This window comes from Lissotriton vulgaris, chromosome 7 (assembly GCF_964263255.1).
Source record: "Lissotriton vulgaris chromosome 7, aLisVul1.2, whole genome shotgun sequence".
In the NCBI taxonomy this organism is placed as follows: Eukaryota; Metazoa; Chordata; class Amphibia; order Caudata; family Salamandridae; genus Lissotriton; species Lissotriton vulgaris.
Window position 1 is genome coordinate 1,379,023,769 of NC_141695.1, and position 19,450 is coordinate 1,379,043,218.

General features: G+C 42.1%; 1 protein-coding gene across 2 annotated transcripts in view; it reads left to right on the top strand.

Moving 5' to 3' along the window:
* DOC2A (double C2 domain alpha) overlaps positions 1-19,450 on the top strand; it is a 1,262,769-nt gene that overhangs the window by 874,719 nt on the left and 368,600 nt on the right. For both annotated transcript variants that reach the window (XM_086932077.1, XM_086932078.1), the window contains exons 5-6: positions 120-229; positions 4,016-4,142. In XM_086932077.1, the coding sequence (XP_086788203.1) occupies positions 120-229; positions 4,016-4,142 (237 nt within the window). The remainder of the gene's footprint in view (positions 1-119; positions 230-4,015; positions 4,143-19,450) is intronic.

Here is a 19,450-nt window from a genome sequence, read left to right on the forward strand (position 1 = left end):
ATGACACCCTGTGTACTAGATACCTTTCACCTTTTCTGAATTGTACAGGCTGTCTATCATGTGATCTGGCCAGGCCTAAGCTGGTGCCCGCCTGACCATGTCTTGTTTTTGAATTGCAGGCCAACAAGTTAAAGACGAAAACTGTGAGAAACACACTCAATCCAACCTGGAACGAGAATCTCACATACTGTGGGATCACTGCAGAGGATATGGCACGAAAAATCCTCAGGTAAGGACCAGACCTACAGTGATATCAGTAATAGATGTTACTTTTGATGAGACTTATTGGTCTGGTTCTCCAATGTCTGCCCTAGATCTCTGAGAGGTCGCTTCTAGATCGGATTGGTCAGTTGCAGGTCTCTGAGAAGTTGTTTCTAAATCTTAGAAGTGTATTCCACATCCACATGGGACATCTGTTTCAGATTTCTAAAGTACGTGTTCTAGATTTGAGACATATGCCATGGATCTTTAAAAAACCTGTTCTAATTTTGTAGGAGGTATTTTGTAGGTTTCTGAGAAGCCTATTCTAAGCATGAAAGCAATGTCTACATTTGTTTGCAGGAGCTGTTTTCTATCTATAAGAGGTGTGTACTAGATCCCGGAAAAGTTCATTGAGTCTTTTGATTTAATCTTGATCGCTGAGGTCTGTATCTATCTTTTAAAAGGTATTGTCTAGCTTGTAAGTGTAAATTTTAAGTTAGTCTGTTCTAGATCGGCCTCTCAATGCTTCTGCGTTTATCTGTCGCATATTGCTATGTCGCTTGTCTTTGAAAGGTATGTTATAGGTTTCTGAAAGGATTGTTCTAGCTCTATAAGTGGTATACTCTAAGTTTAAGATATCCACCCTGAATTGCTGTGTCTCAATAATGTGCACTAGGCCTCATGTTGGAATCTGTATTGGTCTTTGTGAGGTTTGCAGTAGGTCGCTGAGAGGTGTTTCTTTCTTTCAATACAACAAGATCCCTGTACCCTGGACGTTGATTAGCATACGTCTAATAGACATGAGTGTAAAGTTGTCTGAAAGATATACTGTCCAAATCCAGACACACCCCCTCTCTGTTTACGGTGAGGTGTGTATTCTCTAATGCCTGACTGTCCACAACAAACCACTGTTTGTTACTTAAAACAGGAGATTCCGGGCAAGGTTCAACTCGACAAATCCAACGATGTCTCCCCCACTGAGACAGTCCATCCACCCACACTCAAAAAAATAATAAATAAGTGAAAAAAATGTGTGGCGGAGAGAAAGGCATCTCACGGGCGAACAACCCTCGGGGAACTTGGCAGATGTTACCAATTCTATGCCCCTTTCTCATCATCGGTTGCCATTCCTTTTCCAAGAGGAAGACAGTGTCAAAAGCAAAAGGTGCGTACAGAAAAGTGCTAAACAAGAAGCTAGACAAATAGCTCCCTGGTGTGACGAACAAAAAAGAGTGAGATAAAATTAGCAGACACACCAATTGTACAACTTTATTACTAACTCTGGTGTGTACTGGTGAAATAAAAAGGCTGGTAGCTTACTGTCGCATACCACTACCTGTAACCAACATGTTTCACTGCCTGGTAAATTTTATGGCAGATTCATCAGGGTTCACCACTCAGTCACCGCACCAGTGTTGGACATCTTTATAGGAAACTGTTGAGTTGAAAAACAAGCCTCACTTAAAAACTAATCTGGACCATTCTCATCTCCATTATTATATAGAGTGTTAAAAAGGAGGGGAATAATTACCCTAAACCAGCCATGTCCTCTTATAACAGCTGGTCAGGAGCATATCCGCCCTACTGTAGATCGTAGCATCAATCTGCAATGAATCGACAATTTGGTTGTAGCTCAAAAGTCTGACAGAACCCACTTGTAACCACGCAATGCCTTGATATCACATGAAAAGTGTTACGTGCACATATGTTACCCATTGTGTTGTATCTGAGTACACACTCTCACACGTGCGTGTCCACCATACAATGCTATGGAAAAAGGGGGTTTATTTGGGCTTAGTTCATTTTCAAGTCGCCACTCACAACCCTGTAAAAGTCGTTGAGAACAAAATTAGAGTGAAATAAAACATAACTACCCCAGTTCGGACACGTTATCGTCTGTTGACCATAATGGAACGTTTCACAGAAGTAAAAGCGGGCATCATTACTACCTTTCTGTTGTATATGAGTACGCACTGTCGCACGTGCGTGTCAGCTATACACTGCTTTGAAAAAGGGGGTCTATTTGGGCTTGGTTCACTCTCAAAACGCCACTCACAGCCCTGTAAAAATCGTTAAGAAATATAGTGAAATGAAATAGAACATCACATTCACTTTCCAGTCGCCACTCACAACCAAGTAAAAGTTGTTGGGAACAAAAGTAGCCCAGCTCGGAAACGTTACCATCTGTTTACCGAAATGGAGCCTTTTACAGAGATACAAACGGGCATCGTTTCTGCCGCCCCCCATTCTCCTCACCGTACAACTATGGAGCCAGGGCGTTGTATCATCCCAGGAACGCCGCATAATAGCTGCCCACACTATTGAAGGTTACAATGCTTTCACCAAACCCGGAACAGTCCGGTCACGTGATCGATGGGGCATGCTCACCAGACCCTCTGCCGAGGCAAGGAATGTGGCCGCCATCTTAGAATTGAGTGATATGCAGTATATTTTGAAACAAAACCACCAATCTCGAATATCAAGGTTCTTTTAATTGCCGAATTTTCCAAATTTAGCCATCATTGTCGCACGTATAAACAATTATTATCAATTCCGAAGCGCCGCTATCGATGTTATTTTCTTGTTCTGCAACACGCAAAAGTCGATCACTCATCATAAATACTCTACACATACACCAGTTAACTGGAAAAACAGCGAAACTAATCGCAGAAGAGGCATGTTGCAACAAGCACGAAACTCAAAATTCATGAACAGGTAGTTTTTATCCAAAGACCTTTGTTTATTGAAATTTCCAAAACAAACTTTATTAACTCGATCTCACAATAACAAGACCCCTGGCCCTACATTTTACATATTACATGAGCAGCTTGGGACCAGCGAGAACACAATTCTTATTATTTTTATCCAGTGTTATATCCCAGTGTTTTGGTCAAAGAACGGTCATTCAGTTATGAGCCCCACATTTATTCACTCAAAAAGGAATAGCAGGAGCACCAATCCAGGGAATTATGTATACAATCCAGGAAAAAACCTTTTTCTAGAGAAAACAACAAAACTATGTTACTTGACTCTGTTCCACTCAATAATTTTGTTCAAGCCCTGTATGTCACTACGTTCTCTAAAAATCCATCTGGCTTCCTTTGTTAGTAGTACTGCTTCAATGTTACTCGGATTGCCCTTCACTATTTCAAGCACGGTCCATGTAAAACCATGTTTCTCCTGGTGACAGTGCTGGACCAGTTTAGTGGTAAGTTTGCCTGCCTTGATCGTACTGATGTGTTCTTGTATGCAAACCTTTATTTTTCTCGTGGTCAATCCAATATATTGGAGACCGCAACTACACAGTAATCTGTAAACCACATTGGTGGTATTGCAGTTGCTGAAATCTTTAAGAAACCATTCCTTTCCAGTCGTCAACAGTATATCTTCCAGACAACTTTGTACTCATGTCTATTAGACATGTGCTAATCAACGTCCAGGGTACAGAGATCTTGTTGTATTGAATTTGACTGAGTGGAGGGCGATCCCAATGGTACCTTGTTTTCCCTCTTAGCTCCTTTGTGATATTATACGCTGAGAGGTGTTTACCAGGTCTACAGGGGAGCTATGTTTAGATTTCTGTGGAGTTCTTACAATGTTTTTGCAAGGTCTGTTCTAGGTCTCTGAGAAGTATATGTAGATTGCTAATGTGACTACTAAATATTTTTCCTAAACACGTGTACTAGGACTCTATTTGAGGTGTGTGCTAGGTCTCTTTGTGTTCGGCTGCAGGTCTTTGACTGATGTGTGCCAGGTTTCAGTAGAGCTACTGTTCCTAGTGGGAGTGTAACTAACCCCTGTTTTGTACTTCTAGAATATCCGTTTGTGATGAGGATAAACTGAGCCACAATGAGTTCATCGGCGAAACCCGGGTTCCACTGCGACGACTCAAATCAGGACAGAAGAAGCACTTCAATATCTGCTTAGAACGGCAAGCCCCTGTGAGTCCACCAGCAATATTCTAGGATGCAGACCTAGAATCCCAATTGCTCAAAGAGCTACAAACCTAGAGCAGTTTTCTCTCCAGTAGACAAAGCATAGGTAGGCCAGATGGAGGCAGCGGAGGCTAATCAAATGCAGACATAAACACATTGACATATACATTCACCACTGTTCTTGCTTATGCATATACACAATCCGTAGAGGATGCTGCATTTTTTGATGATATTCAATAGGCGTACTAGGAGTATGTCTGAGGAGATTAAAAGGGATTCATATAGGGAAATTGATAACTTTATTCAAGAACAAGAAAGCGAAGAACCGGAACCAAATAGAAGGCTATTACAGTAAGCAAGTTTATTAATTCCCAGGAAGTTAATAAGATATTTGGCTGTCTAGAATGGAAGGTGAGAACAAATCTTTCCGATGTTCAGAACCTGGTAGCTGGCTGCTGTAGCAATGGTTGGGACAAATTCCTCCAGCTAATGTGTGAATCAAAGAGTAAGCCAAGGTTCCCAGCAATCATGAATGAACCAAAAATATTGAAGGGAAATGTGGTAGGTTGTGTAAGGTACAAGATGCTGGTAAGTAGATAATCTCAGTTTTAAAGGAGTTACAGGGAAGAAGATGGGGAACAGTCCAGTGTCAATTGTCTGTGAATCCTGAAATTCAAAACTGTGGTTAGGAAGAGAAGGTAGGAAAAAGATTTATTTTTCCTGCTTATGGATATAGGGCCTCATTAAGAGCGCCTCAGATTTCTACCTCGTAAGTCCACCCCTATGATAACTGATTTAAAACACCACTTGCATGCCATTATCTGCTCCTTCTTTTTCTCAAACTCCTCTAGGCCCTCCATTTTGAGTGCAATTTTTATGTTGTTGCCACCCCACAACAAGTTTCACCTAGATTGCTGAAAGCAACTGAAATGTCTGGGTGAAACTCTGGTTGAAAATGAGAAATTAATAGTGGATCTGGATGCAATATTCTTGAGTAATTGCATCCGTCCATTGAGTAACCAGTTGTAACGATTATGGGGAGGGGGAAGACTGAGCTTTGACGGATGGCCCTAGATGGTATGTGCAGTGAGTGCGAGAAATGCCAGAAGACGGAGAAGAAATAAAGAGAAACAAATGTATTCTATAATTTCTAGTAAATCAGGGTTTTTTAGTGAGTAGACGTTGTCCAAAATTGTAGCGTGAAAATCAAATTCTGCAAACAGCTGTGAACTGAGATGGAGGACAAATGGATATTTTGGGGAGAGGTACAAAGGTACAAAAGGTACAAAGGTATTCATTCAAATCTTTGCAGTAGGAAAACTACATTCAAAAACAGTCTATGTTGAAAATACGCATGAATTACGATTAGACTGGATTAAAAATTGTTAAAATACATATGAAATTCCATTACTGTGCAAGGTTTAAAATACGATAAAAGAACCTGAACATTCCGAATAACAGTTGTTGAACAAAGTCGGTCTCCGCTCTCTATACCCTAAAGCACATAACAAATCTGCAGTAGCGGCATAAGGAGGTTGCTGAGTTGCACCAGGACTTGCAGTCATTGCACCTGGACCTAAAATCTTGCTCCCCTACGCATCAGCATGGACACTTGTTAGATCCGGTGTTTGCTAGTCGGGAGAATGTGGAGGTTAGGACTCCTTTACTAGTTCCTTGGAAGGACCACTTTTTGGTACCATTTAGCATAGATATGACTATAGAGGAGAGACAGAAGGGGGTAATTAACAGCTATCCATGTAGGAAGTGGAAAAACTTTACTCAGGATAACTTTAACAAAGAGTTGAGTGAAGGATCCCCTCCAGGAATATCTCACAGTGAGATTGCGGCTGAGAACCTGGAAAGGCGTATCCTTAATGCCCTCAATAAAGTGGCACCGTTGCTCTTGAACAAAACTGAGATTAGAGAGCGGAAATCCACTCCATGGTTTACCCCCACCCTGCAGCAGGCTAAGGCAGGCTGCAAGCGACTGGAGAGGATATGGAGAAGGGGTTTTGGAGCACAGGACAGACTGTTATATAGAGAAGGACAGAGGAAATATCAAATCCTACTTAGAGGGGCTAAAGCCACTCATTATAAAACTATAATTGGGAGAGCTGAGAACTCCTCAAAGGGACTTTTCAAAATTTATAAGGAGATTTCCACCTTGGCTAGTTTAACAACATCTAGCAAAGGCTTGGTGGAAGAATGCAATAGGGTGGCAGAATATTTCTCACAGAAGGTGAGGAATATCTACTCATCATTTTCTGGTACTCCTGGGAGTGGAGTTGATTTTGAGGTACAGTTGGGAGACAGCAAGTTGGGGCAGAGACTGAACCATTTTTCAGTCCCCCCTTCTGAGAATTTAAGAAGTATCTGTCTCAGTGTAAAATCTGGCTCCCCAAGAGACCCTGCTCCTCCTAAGGTGTTGGGGGAGAGCTTGGAGATTCTTGAGCCATATATCAGGCATGCCATTGAAATCTCATTCTCCTTACATATGTTACCTGTAAGTTGGAAATGAGCTGTGGTTCTGCCCATTAGGAAGAAGCCAAATGTCAGCCAAGATATTCTAGAAAACCTCCGGCCCATCTCGTTGCTGCCTTATTTGGCTAAGGTAGCAGAGAAAGTGGTCAATAGACAGCTTCTGGCGCATTTAGTAGTGGCTAATCTCCTACACCCCTCTCAATCAGGGTTTCAGGCAGGATATTCTACGGAAACAGCGCTGCTGAGAGCCACGGAGACCATCAGTCAGGGAGCTGATGCGGGACACACCATGGCACTGATAATGTTAGATCTCAGTGCAGCGTTCGACACTGTGGCCCATTACACCTTGCTGCAGTGTCTGAACAGAGGAGGTGTCTCTGGTCCAGCTCTGAGTTGGCTAAAATCTTTCTTAGTAGGTCGCAGTTTTCAGGTTAGACTAGGGACATCTCATTCCGAAGACATTGTACTGGAACAGGGGGTTCCTCAGGGCTTGGCACTGAGTCCCACTCTGTTTAATTTATATATGTCTCCACTGGCAGAGATTGTGCAGGCCTTTGGGGTGGAGATAGTCTCCTATGCTGATGACACCCAGCTGCTGGTCTCCTTATCCCAAGCACCTTCGGCTGAGGCATCCAACTTTAGAGCATGTATGCAGGAGCTTGCCTCCTGGATGAATAAGAACTGCTTGAAGTTGAATGGTAGTAAGACATAGGTGCTGGTGGTAGGGGGGATAGTTCCCGTTGGACTTCAGAATGGTGGCCGCCGAGTCTGGGACCCACCCCCGTACCTTGTTCTGAGGCCAAAAATCTCGGGGTAAGGGTAGACCCCTCCCTCTCTTACGACGGCCAGATCCGTCATTTAGTGGGGAAATGTTTTGTAGTCTTAAGAACCTTACGTAAAACATTAGATCTTCTCCCTCTGGATGACAGGCAGATGATGACACATGCTCTCATCACATCCCGTCTTGATTACGGGAATTTACTATATCTGGGAACTTCAGCCAGGAATCTGGGAAGGTTACAGGTTCTTCAGAATGCGACAGCACAGCTGGTTCTGAGGCTGCCCAAAAGAGCGGCGTCGAAGCCAGCCCTTGAGTCTCTCCATTGGCTCCCTGTTAAAAAGAGAGTCCTGTTTAAGTCACTACTTACATGTCACCGTATCCTCCAGAACGTGGCTCCGCCATATCTGGGGAATTTGGTCACCACGTATGTACCAGGAAGGTCCCTTAGATCCTGTGGAACCGGGCAGCTGGTAGTTCCTAAGATAAAGAAGGCGAGAATGGGCGGTCGCTCTTTTCGTTTCTTAGCAGCCCAAAATTGAATCAAACTTCCTATATCTCTTAGGTTAGAAAGGTCGGAAGCGAACTTCAGGAGACTACTTAAAACTCATTTGTTTACTGTATAGTTTTCCTTTCTGCTGGTGGACTACTCTCCTGATAGCCCTCTCACCCAGCCCAGTGACACGTCGCTTTATAAATTCCTTTATTATTATTATTATTATTAAGTAGTCCGTGTATAAAACTTTAGACAGAACTTAGCAATTAAAGGTTATACAGCTAATTCTACCTTTTGATTGTGGCCTGCTATGATCGAATCGTCAATTAGTAGTTAAATGTAACCTGTTTTTTGCTATTTTCATGAATCGAACCAGTCTACATGCTAACTGAGTGTTGTTTCCCTCAAAGCTGGCTATTAGTGCTTGTCTACGTGTTCGTATCCGTCTTTGGTTCCAGAGTGGTTTTAATAAAAGTCTTCACTCTTTGTCTAGAGCTTTACAGCTACACAGTATATGCAGGACGTCCTCTTTAAAATCGCCACAGATTCTGCAGTTTATTTTTGTTTCTATATGTTCCTAAGGTGGTAGGTACTGATTTACTGGTCGGATTCCCATCCTCAATTTCAAATAGGATTCCTTCATTTTTCTTGAGAACCCTGTTCCCAAATAAGCTTGCGACAAAGACCTTGTGTAACTCTGAATAACAAACCACCCGTGACCCCTCTTAGTCAATGTGACCATGTCTTCCTCCAGAGATAGTAGCTTTACTGTTTTCTTTACAAGCTTCTTAAAGATTTTATGAGGCCCATTAAGTTCCCAGAGGTTTTGTAGGGCAAGAGAACTTATTGCCGTTTGGAGGTCGATCATTGCAGGGATGTCTTTATTCCTTTCCAGCTCTTCCCATAAATATGAATACAGAGAGCCTTGCTCTGCTCCCTTTATTTTGTACCAGCATTTGGTGTAGGCACCCTTACGTGCTAATTGCTGTTTTTGGCGGCCAAACTCTAGCCTTAATTGTGCTGGCGATGTGTACTGTGGGAGGTTAAATACTATACGTATTATTTTTGACACCACTTTGTCCAAGATTGTCTTGTCTCTCCCTCTCATACTTTCGCTACCATAAATGATAGATGGTAGCAGTTTTGCTCAAAGTACCTCTAATAGAGGAGTTAGACTCGGACCGGCTATTTTTTGCTTGAGGTTTGTTATTGCCACGGCCAGTGTGATCCTTCTTGTTTTGATCAGTGCTTTTTGTTGTCCGAACGATCCCCTTCTATAGAAGGTTATTCCCAAGTATTTATATTCTTTTACCACCTCCAGCTGTTGTCCTCGCAGTTCCCATCGAAGATAGTGTTTTTTGTCCTTTCCGTTGAGTATCATCACATTGAATTTTTAAGTTTCTTGATAGCCGTTCTTGGCTGAGAAACTGCTTGTGGTGCTTATAAGATGTTGCAAACCAACAATGGGTTCTACTTATTAGTATTAGATCGTCCGCATACAATAAGTTCGACAGTGTTAAACCTCCCACGTTTGGGGCATGATGGTTACAGATGTTGAGCTCTACTGAAATGTCTGAAAGAAAGAGGTTGAACAGAGTCACCCCCTTTGTGGTTCTTATTTTCCTTGATAGACAGTTACCTGATCTTAGTTTTATTTGAACCCATGTCTCAGAATGAAGTGACATCAACTGGTTCGAGAGTTTTGGGTCTATATGCCAGCCGGATAGTTTGGCCCAAAGTTTCTCCTGTCTATACTGTCAAAGGCTGATGAGTAGTTGCTAAAACAGGTGAATAGTGGCTTTTTAAAGTAGCGTATATTAACAGTGAAAGAGCAAGGTTGTTTGTCACTGTCCCCAAGCTTTTTTTGAAGTCGAACCTGTTGATCAGAATTAAGCCTTTCATTGATGCCCATTCAGTGAGTTCTTCCAGTAGGAGACCCGCAAAGTATTTGACGTCTATATCCATTAATGCTATAAGCCTGTAATTCCTTGTTTGATTCCTGCTGGCTTTTTTATAAATAGGGGAAATAATTGATCCCTTCCAGGAATCTGGAATTTTCCCTGCTTTTAAAATGTTTTTGAAGAAGACCCTTAGTAGCTCTGTCCAATAATTCGGGTCCTGTTTATATAAAATTGGTGGTGTTCCATTGGGCCGGGGGCCCCCTCTTTCCTGCCTTTCATGATTCGGTTCTTGATCTGTTTAATTGTGCATGGAAGGTGGGCCTTCACATCTAGATGGTTTTGGGCTTGCAGACTACAGTTGATAGCTTTGGTGTCTTGAATAATTCTGCCTGTTTCTTTGTTAAAGTGATGCAACAGGTACTTTATCCAAGATTCCTCTGTTATATACGAGTTGATTTTATGAGCCCTTGGATTGTCTAAATTATTCACTGTGTGCCAAAATCTGTCACTGTTGTTAGTTTTTACATCATATAATAGTTTGGCCCATATCTTCTCTGCAGATTCCTGTTTCGCTTGCCAGATGAATTTATTTTTTCTGCACTTTAACTTCCTCAGTTTTCTCTGTGTGCCGACGTCCGGGCCCATCTGCTGCAGTATGCAAATTGATCTATTAATTTCCCTTAATTTGCAACTTTGGCTTGTTGAAAGATTTATTCTTTGATCGTTTATATGCCCGCAGGATGTTTCTTCACCGTCCTTATTAGCAGGTGTTGCTTGTGTTGATCTTGAGTTAGAGTTAGCTAAGCTTAAGTTTTTTATGAAATTCTCCCAATTGTTAATGCCCTTGCCATCTTGCAGTTTGTGAACTTCCCAGCAGATTTTTGCTCGCTAACATGAGTTTTTCCGGGTCGACCGTTTTGCATTTACCTCTTAAAATGTTAAGTTTTGAGATTCAGTTGGAAATGTTAATACTGTTCCGTGAGCCATAAGTGTGAGCTCCTGTGGCAAATGGTTGCTGCACTCTTGCGTTCTGATCTTAAAATCAATAACTGATTTAAGAAATGAAAGAGATAGGAAAGTGTAGTCTATTGCTGTGCTTACCACTGAGTTGTGATAAGTAGCTGATTAAGGGCGATCACCAGGAAATCTACCATTTGATGCTATAAGCTTGTTAGCTCCCCCAATAAGTCTTTTCATCCCGAGCCTTCCCTGAGAGTAACATGTAGTTCGCCTCTTCAGTAATAAGCCTCGTTAGTTCCGACACTAGAAATTTTGCACCAGTTTTCTTTCCACTTGGGTGTAGATAGATGTTAACCAGAATTAACTGTTGTTTGTTTTGTCTGGGGCCTATTATCTCCATCTGTATTGCGTTCATTCAGCTATTTGATATGTTCTTCTTTAATAATTCTTTAGTTGTGGTAACTGATTTTATTAAGGCATATATGGTAAGGCCTCCTTTCAGGTGCCCAAACTTCGAGATTCTGCTTGCTGGAAGATGGCACGACTTATAGCCTTGGAGATGGAATGGCTCTGCTAGCCAAGTTTCTTGGAGTAGGATTAAGTCAAACTGCTGAAAGTACATCAGTAGGTCTACGCTCATAGATTTAGACCCTAGGCCGTTTACGTTCCAAGAGCAAAGCTTTAGATATGGGACATTCTTTTGTTGTTCCGTAATCTGTCATAGGCCAGAGTGTCTATTGTTAATGGCTTTAGCTACCCAAGACCAGTCTTTTGATGTATCCATCTCGCAATTATCCCCAGCTCTCGGGATTGCCTTGTCCGTGATTTCTACAGTGATGTTTCAGGCACCTTTTAACACAGATTTTGTAGGCGCACCGGACCATACTCTTCTTTAAAAAAATGTGTTATGCTCATGGTGATTTTGAAGTAATGGCTCCCGGTTACCAGTTTGATGAACGAGTTTTATACGAATCCCACATGCTTCTAACTGGTGGTCCTCCTTTAATATTTTTTTCCACTATCTCCCCCGTGGTCCAAGTAGTTTTCGTTATTTATTGCTCTGATAGATGCATGAGTCGTACAAATTCTACGGAGTCCAGATCTTGTGTAACAATGCCTGCTAAATTACTGATGGAGGTTAGCAATTGGAAAAAGTTACTTCTATTCAGAACATCTCCACGCCCTTTTGATTTAAACTCCGGAATAAATAGGATTATTTTTTAATCGTTCCGCCGAAAAATATTCTGAGGTGATGCAATTCTAGAGTCTAATTCACTCTGCTGCAAATTTCGGCGTTGGTGGAACTCATATCCCACCTGATTTGCTTTGTCCATTTCAAAGTTGATATCATCTGATTCTGCCTGCGTTTTTAGTGCTTTTTCTGCTGCGGACTCGTGGGCACAGGTTTCCCTAATTTTTTACTTTTTAGTACTCTCCGCAGCTTGATCCGTTGGGCTTTTATTTACTGAGAGTCTGTTTTCGGTCAAGATTTTCTTACCAGTGTCTCCGTTGCAGATAGTTTTCCCCATTTTGCCATTGTCCATTTTACTTAAGTCGGACACTATCAGGTCTTTCGCCTGTGGGGTCTCTCTTTCTCTCAAAGCTATCTTATTTACATACGAGGATAGTTTTCCTGCGTCCTCAGTTCCCCATGGGCAGGGTTCTTTGCTAGTTGTCAGCTTCTCTTGCAGAGTTGGTGTATTATTGATTTCCCTTTGTTCTATCAGGTCCCCCGGTGGGCATTCACTTGCTATTTGGATGAAGGATGTTATGGGGAAGGTTTTGTTCCTAACTTTTCTTTTCATTTTGTGTCGTTGTTTTGATGATTGCCTATTGAGGACCTGTGTGTCCTCTTCGTCTGGATTGCAGTGTTGCTCAACTTGGCCACACAAATGCTGCTCTTCTTGAAGAGATTTGTCGAGGAGCTCTATTCTGTTGGACCCTGTGGGTGTGCTCCCCCTAAGATTACCTTTATTCTGGAATGATATTCTTGTTGTGCAGACCCATAAGTGACTCCTTGTTTGGTGGAAGGTGTGTTTTGCGCTTTCCTTTGCATTTTTAGTTTATCTCAGTGCGAAGCATCTACTCTTTAATTGAAGTGAGGTTCCCTTTCTGGTGAGCCACCTTCTCCTTCTCCATCTCTTTTGCCCTCTATTTTTTAAGATCCATTGTTTTTATTGCTATTTGTTTTCTTTTTATCAGTTAGGAGGTCTCCCATTACTACCGGTAATGTGGCAAGTTTATCTATAATTGAATAACAAGTGCAGCTTGGGAAGTTTATTGCCATTTCGGATTGAACCCTCTTAATCTGATTGTTCAATTCCGAGAGTTTATTATCAATACTTGTGACTTGCATAGCTAGGCAATTGAGAATGGTTAACTGGATATCCAACTTGTCGGAGTGATATTCTAAAGCTTTTGTTGATAATTACATGGTGTTTATTAGGGATTCCCATAGTTTATTCTCTTCTGTTGGTCAGTCCTCAGTCTTGTCCTGTTCCCGGCATCTTGATATTTTGCGTCACGTTTTCCCATGGAATATGTAGTAACCTTTTTTCCCCATTCTTCCGCTTTAAGAGAAGAGTGATTGCTTTTTTGGAGTCTAGGAGTCTCTTCTTCTTCCACACCGATCGTCTCTGTTCTGTGGTTAGAAATCTTGGGCGTGGAAATAGATTGATATCCTTCTGACCCTTAGACGGCGGAGATAGTGGGCATTGGGTCGTTTTCCTGATACTGGCGGTTCTGTGTTTTTGTATCCGGACTAATGTGAAAAGGAGATAATTCGCCTGGGGACTTTTGTGGGTCCCTTGCTTTCTCAGTAGTTGACGATAGTCCAGCTGTCGTAATAGTGTCCTTTTTACCTTCTGAAGAGGTGCCAAAAATGGAAGCCGTTGCTATTACATCAGGATTTGTCTCTTCTGCTTCTTGCTTTAATTGAAGGGAAGTCCGGATTGTTATGACTCGTTCCAGTGGGAGACTCGGTGCTTCCGGGAAATTGGTGATTAATACGTTTCCTAATATCTGATTGGCATCTTTGTTCCCATTTTCAAACATTTTGATGATAGGGTCCTCCTTCTGAACCCTGCAAGCTTTGTTATTGATTACTTGATTTTGATCTCTACCCCGATCTTGGACTTGATCACGGCTAGGGGTTTCTTCTTCAACTCCGTCAGTTATTAATGCTTGGCACTGCTGTTTTCCATTGCCGTTATGGCTGTTATCTCAATTACTTTTAGAGGGAGTTTTTTCTTGGTCTACTGGGGAGGGGAGTCCCCTTTGTATTTTGTTGGAGAAGTTTAGCACTGCCCCTGCGACTTTTACGAAAGAAAATTTGGAGTAGATTTTGGGTTGGTTGGATGTTTGTGGTGCTTTTACAAATGGTGACGCAGCTCCATTAATTTCGCTGTTCAATTCTACTAGCACTTTGTGCTCCAAGTTGGTCGTCGAATCTGTTGCTCCCGTGTTTTCCTGGCTTCTGATGTATGCATTAGGCGGTGCTTTGAGGATCTTATTTTTCTTTTTTTGACTATTTATAAAACCTGTAATGCACTGCCTTTTTTTCCCCGACCTCATTTCTATCCAGCTGTCTCTGTTTCTTTTTTGCAGCTCTATGTTGCTGCTCGATTGAGTGATTGAGCTTTTGGGGACCTTGCACTTTTGGTTAGAGACTTTCAGTGTGTCAGCGGGTTGGAGCTTTGTTGGTCAGCACTTCTCAGCTTAGCTTTGCTTGGTTTAGCTTAAGTGAAGGGTATATTGCAGTATATAAAGCAGTAGACAGCGGTCTTTTGCCTTTTCCCTAAGCTGGAGAAAGATTTGATTGTCATGTGTATTTGGGTCACCAGAAGACTTCGGCCAATGAGTCCAGAGAAAGCGTTGTTGGGTATAATCTAGTCTCCTTGTCAGGATGTCGAATTGACTTGAGTTGGGATTGTGTCTGATTTAAGCCCGAGTTAAATCCAGGTTGACTCAGGGACAGGGTCGAGGTCAAAGTCCGAACAAATCAGGGCAGGTCCAGAACGGAGTACTGGATCGGCTCAACACTCTGTCTGTTATGCCAACTTCGCCGTCACCTCCCGGTTTCTCCTGTTTCACCCGCCCGGCTCACCATGCATCCAGAACCTCGTGTACAGCGACAGGACAGCAGTACAGTGATGTGCCAGTGCGATGGGGGGGGGGGGGGGGGGTACGTAGCCAGTGACACAGCCTGATTTTACTGCGCTGGGTTTGCGCTGGTTTTTGCCGCTGATACTGCCGCCAACACTGGCCCGAACCCCCAGCCCCGGGCTCGGCTCGATCTCGGGGGCGGACCAGACCCGACCGCTGCTGCTGCTCTGCTGCTGCCTGACTTCCTACTGAGAACTGCCTGACTTCCTGTGTGCTCCGTCAGTCACAGCTTGCTTCACCAAAAAAGGGGAAGAGGTGGTTACTGGTCAATCAAGTTGTTTGGAAAAAAATGGGGGACAGTTGTGATCATTTTAAGTCATGGTATGAGCTACAGCCGATTTGAAGAAATGAGGACCAAAAACAAAAGAAAGGAAGAGGTCATAGAGAGTAGGCAAAATAGGATTCTGGAGGAGAGATTAGCAGGTTTATGGTTTGAGGGTTAATCAGAACAAATGGAGTACAGGAGGGATTGCCTAGCGTATCTTCAGAATCACAATGTTTATATGGGAAAGAGTGGCACATTGTAAATAGATTAAAGGGGATTGGAAAGTAATGCAGAATAGGGGGCAGTTGGAGGTTCTAACACCCCAACAGACAAATGATTTTCCATACCCAAGTTCAATTTGGTTTTGCAAAATTGGCATTTGATGCCCTGAAATTCCCAATCCTTACTCAAAGAATTGTGGCAGGTTGAATTGTTTACAGTGAAAATTTAACTTGAAAATACAGAAATTACATTAGTTACTGGGATGGGTTTGTAAGTGCACTGGGTAGGTCTCACTGTAAAGGTTGATGAATACTTACAAGTGTGAGTATCAACAATTGCAATGAAATATCCCGCTTAGGAAGTGCCTGCGGATCTAAATTTGTTATGGGCAAGAGTAACTGTGTTTTTGGATTGGGAACAATCCCAAATCTAATGGGCATTAAGGAAAAGGAAAACATGTTTCTTACTGGGAAATAAAAGAATAAATAACTGTAAATGTGGAATGGGCATTTGTACTAAAACCTTGTACGCAATGTTCACCTTGTGTACATTCCACATAGAGTATGAGTACCCTGAGACAACTTTAATATCAGAATTTTCCAAGAGTAGTCTTGGAATTATGTGAGAATTTCAAAAGAGACAGAAATTTGCTGAAAGCATAGACATAAAGTATGAGAAGTGTGAAGGTAAAAATGTGTTACTATTTCCTCAAGTGCCAGACAAGCGAAGTATGTATGCAGAGTTTACCATACCAGGATTTGTACGTATGACCTCCAGTTTATCGCATTTTCCTGCTGGCTTCTCTGGAGCTCTCCACCTGAGAACACTGAAATATTTCCAGACACATATTGACTGCCTCTATGGGTTACAGCTGAAGAACATGTTCAAAATACAATTTTAGACATTCCACCTGCACACTCCTGCTCACACTGCACTATAGCAGTGTGAAAAATGGAGTTACTGGTTGACTGGCATGTGAGCTTGGTCAAACAGCAACCACAATTCTTGTCAGGATAAGGCACAAGCAAACCCCAAATTAAACTATGTTAACCTATTCTCAACACCCTGGTAGATTGGCACAGAGCAGTCAGGCTTAACTTAGAGGCAATGTGTGAAGCATTAATGCACCACTGCAAACAGTAAAACAGTGAAAACACCTCACAAAAAGAATCTACACCAGGTTAGAAAAACAGAGCTGAATTTAATAAATAAAACAAGACCATAAAAACAGAAATCCAATCAGCAGATTTCTTAAAGAATAAAGTACAAAACAGCTCCTAAAAGCATTATGTTCCAACTGTGGCTATCTGGTCACGCTGGACCGGGTCATGTGACCCAGAGACCAAATCGCTCAGGAAAGTAATGCCAACTTTCTAAAAGTGTATACAGGTCATTGTGTTGCACTCCTAATGTGATCTAAATCTAAAAAAAACTCTAACATGAGTATACTGATTTGCCAAGCTTAGTGTGCACTCTGTGAGGAGGATCCACCCTCGCCCCGAATAAAAGTAAAAAAACAGTATCCTGAGGGAATGCTCTAGACACAGTGTGTGTGCACTACTGTGGCCCATAAAAGGGATCAAACACAATTTTTTCCACTTTGAATGTGTTTTCACAATTAATCAAATCATTGAACAAACATTGAGTATGTGCAACACCTTTGTATACTTTGTATACTCTGCATGTGTCCTCTACTATCCACAAATTTACTGTGTATACTCTGCATGTGTCCTCTACTATCCACAAATTTACTGTGGCTATCTGGTCACGCTGGACCGGGTCATGTGACCCAGAGACCAAATCGCTCAGGAAAGTAATGCCAACTTTCTAAAAGTGTATACAGGTCATTGTGTTGCACTCCTAATGTGATCTAAATCTAAAAAAAACTCTAACATGAGTATACTGATTTGCCAAGCTTAGTGTGCACTCTGTGAGGAGGATCCACCCTCGCCCCGAATAAAAGTAAAAAAACAGTATCCTGAGGGAATGCTCTAGACACAGTGTGTGTGCACTACTGTGGCCCATAAAAGGGATCAAACACAATTTTTTCCACTTTGAATGTGTTTTCACAATTAATCAAATCATTGAACAAACACTGAGTATGTGCAACACCTTTGTATACTCTGCATGTGTCCTCTACTATCCACAAATTTAGTATGTCTGTGTGTGCGCATGTGCGTGCATACGTACAGTTGTACTTGTGTGTGTGTCTGTGTTTAAATATCCCTGCTTTATTCAGCCAACTCAACCAACATCATAGACCAAGATGTTTCATAATAAGTACTCGTTAAATAAAATGTGTCTCGAGGTCCTTCCATTGTAAGCCTTGCATTGTGGACATGGTTTGTGGCCATGGATGGGTTGTTCTTGTTCTTAGGTGTGATGTTTGGATTTTTCGCAATCCTCCGACTTCAGTAATGTAACATTGAGGGAAGCACCAATGCTCTAAACATTGTTTCAGCACCCCTGGCCTGAATGCCTTTTTAGACATTTTTATGCTTTCTGGCCTGGGTGCCCTTGCGTGACATTTCCGTGCTACCTGGTCTGAGTACTTATGTGTGATATGTCCATGCTTTCTGCCCTGGGTGCTTATGTGTGACATTTCCATGCTTTCTGTCCTAGGTGCTTATATGTGACATTTCCATGATTTATGGCCTGGGTGCCTATGTGTGACATTTCCATGATTTATGGCCTGGCCCTAGATGCTCATTTGTCACATTTCCACTGATTATTGCATGTGTGCTTATGTATGACATTTCCATGCTTTCTGGCCCGGCTCCTTATGTGCAAAATTGCCATGTTATATGGCCTGGGTGCTTATGTGTGACATTTCCACGGTTTATGGCCTAGATGCCTATGTGCGACATTTCCATGGTTTATAGCTTGGGTGCTTATGTCAGATCATCATTTACAATTGACTATGCTTTGAAAGTTAATACAGTTAAGTATGTAATGAAAAATGTGTTGTGCACCATTTTGGTCTTTCTTTTTTCACATTTTTCTGAGGGGAGAATCACACCCAAACCCCTTTAGCAGTCGCTAGGCTTGCTGCACTCGCTACGCACTGTATGGGGGCTTGTCTCACAAAACTTGCCAGGGCTGCTGTCTGGCCCTGAGTGTCGATTAACTATTGCATTTGTGGATCACAGTGTGTAACTAACTCTGCACACTGCCATCGCACTCTACTTTTGTAGTGATACTGGAAGCCAAAGCTTAAAAATGAGCCAAACTATAAAGACTTTGTGTGTCTTTCAAGTGAGCGCTGAAGGGCAGGGGTATAAATTGGGAAAGGCCTGAATTTGGGTAGGCAAAGTAGGATCCATTTGAGTTCTACTTGTAATCATTTGTGGTAATAGATGTGTAGATGCAGAAATGTATTTGGTGCAATCCAGTGAAAATAAATATTATGCTTGTTAGGAACTGTGCCTGTTAGATGAATTTACATCATACTTTAAACATGTCCAGACAGTTTCCTTCACTTCGCTTCAATAGAATGCCACACACTGGACAGAAGAAGATTTCAAGCTACTTCACAAACTTTAGGCCCAAAGAAGATCAGGATCCTGCTAGCAAACTTGCTAGACAAGAACATGTACTTACTATGGATGAACAGAACAAGGAAGATGATGAAGTTTGAGAGAAGGCACTAGATGAGAGTGACACCCGTACTAGCAGCAGTGGTATCACCCCTACAGAAGGAAAAACACAAGATAGTCCTCGTAAAGATGAGCAGCATCATGCTGTGGAGATGGAAACAGAGACAGAGGAAACGCCAAGCACTAGGAAACAGTTTGACACATTATCACTTAAAGCACATTCAGACACAGTTTTTAGGGAAGGCATTCTTCCTAAAGGTTGGAAACATAACCAAAAAATGTATTTCCAAGGCAAGCTTCCGTATTCAATTGTTAAAAGCCCCACACTTGGCTGTTCTGTGTGTCGCCAAGTCTGTGATCTTGGTGCTGAGAAATCCAGGGGAATGAAATTGTCCAAAAGGATGGACAGAGTCTACTGTGAAGGCAAATGGCACCAATTTAGACCAACTGC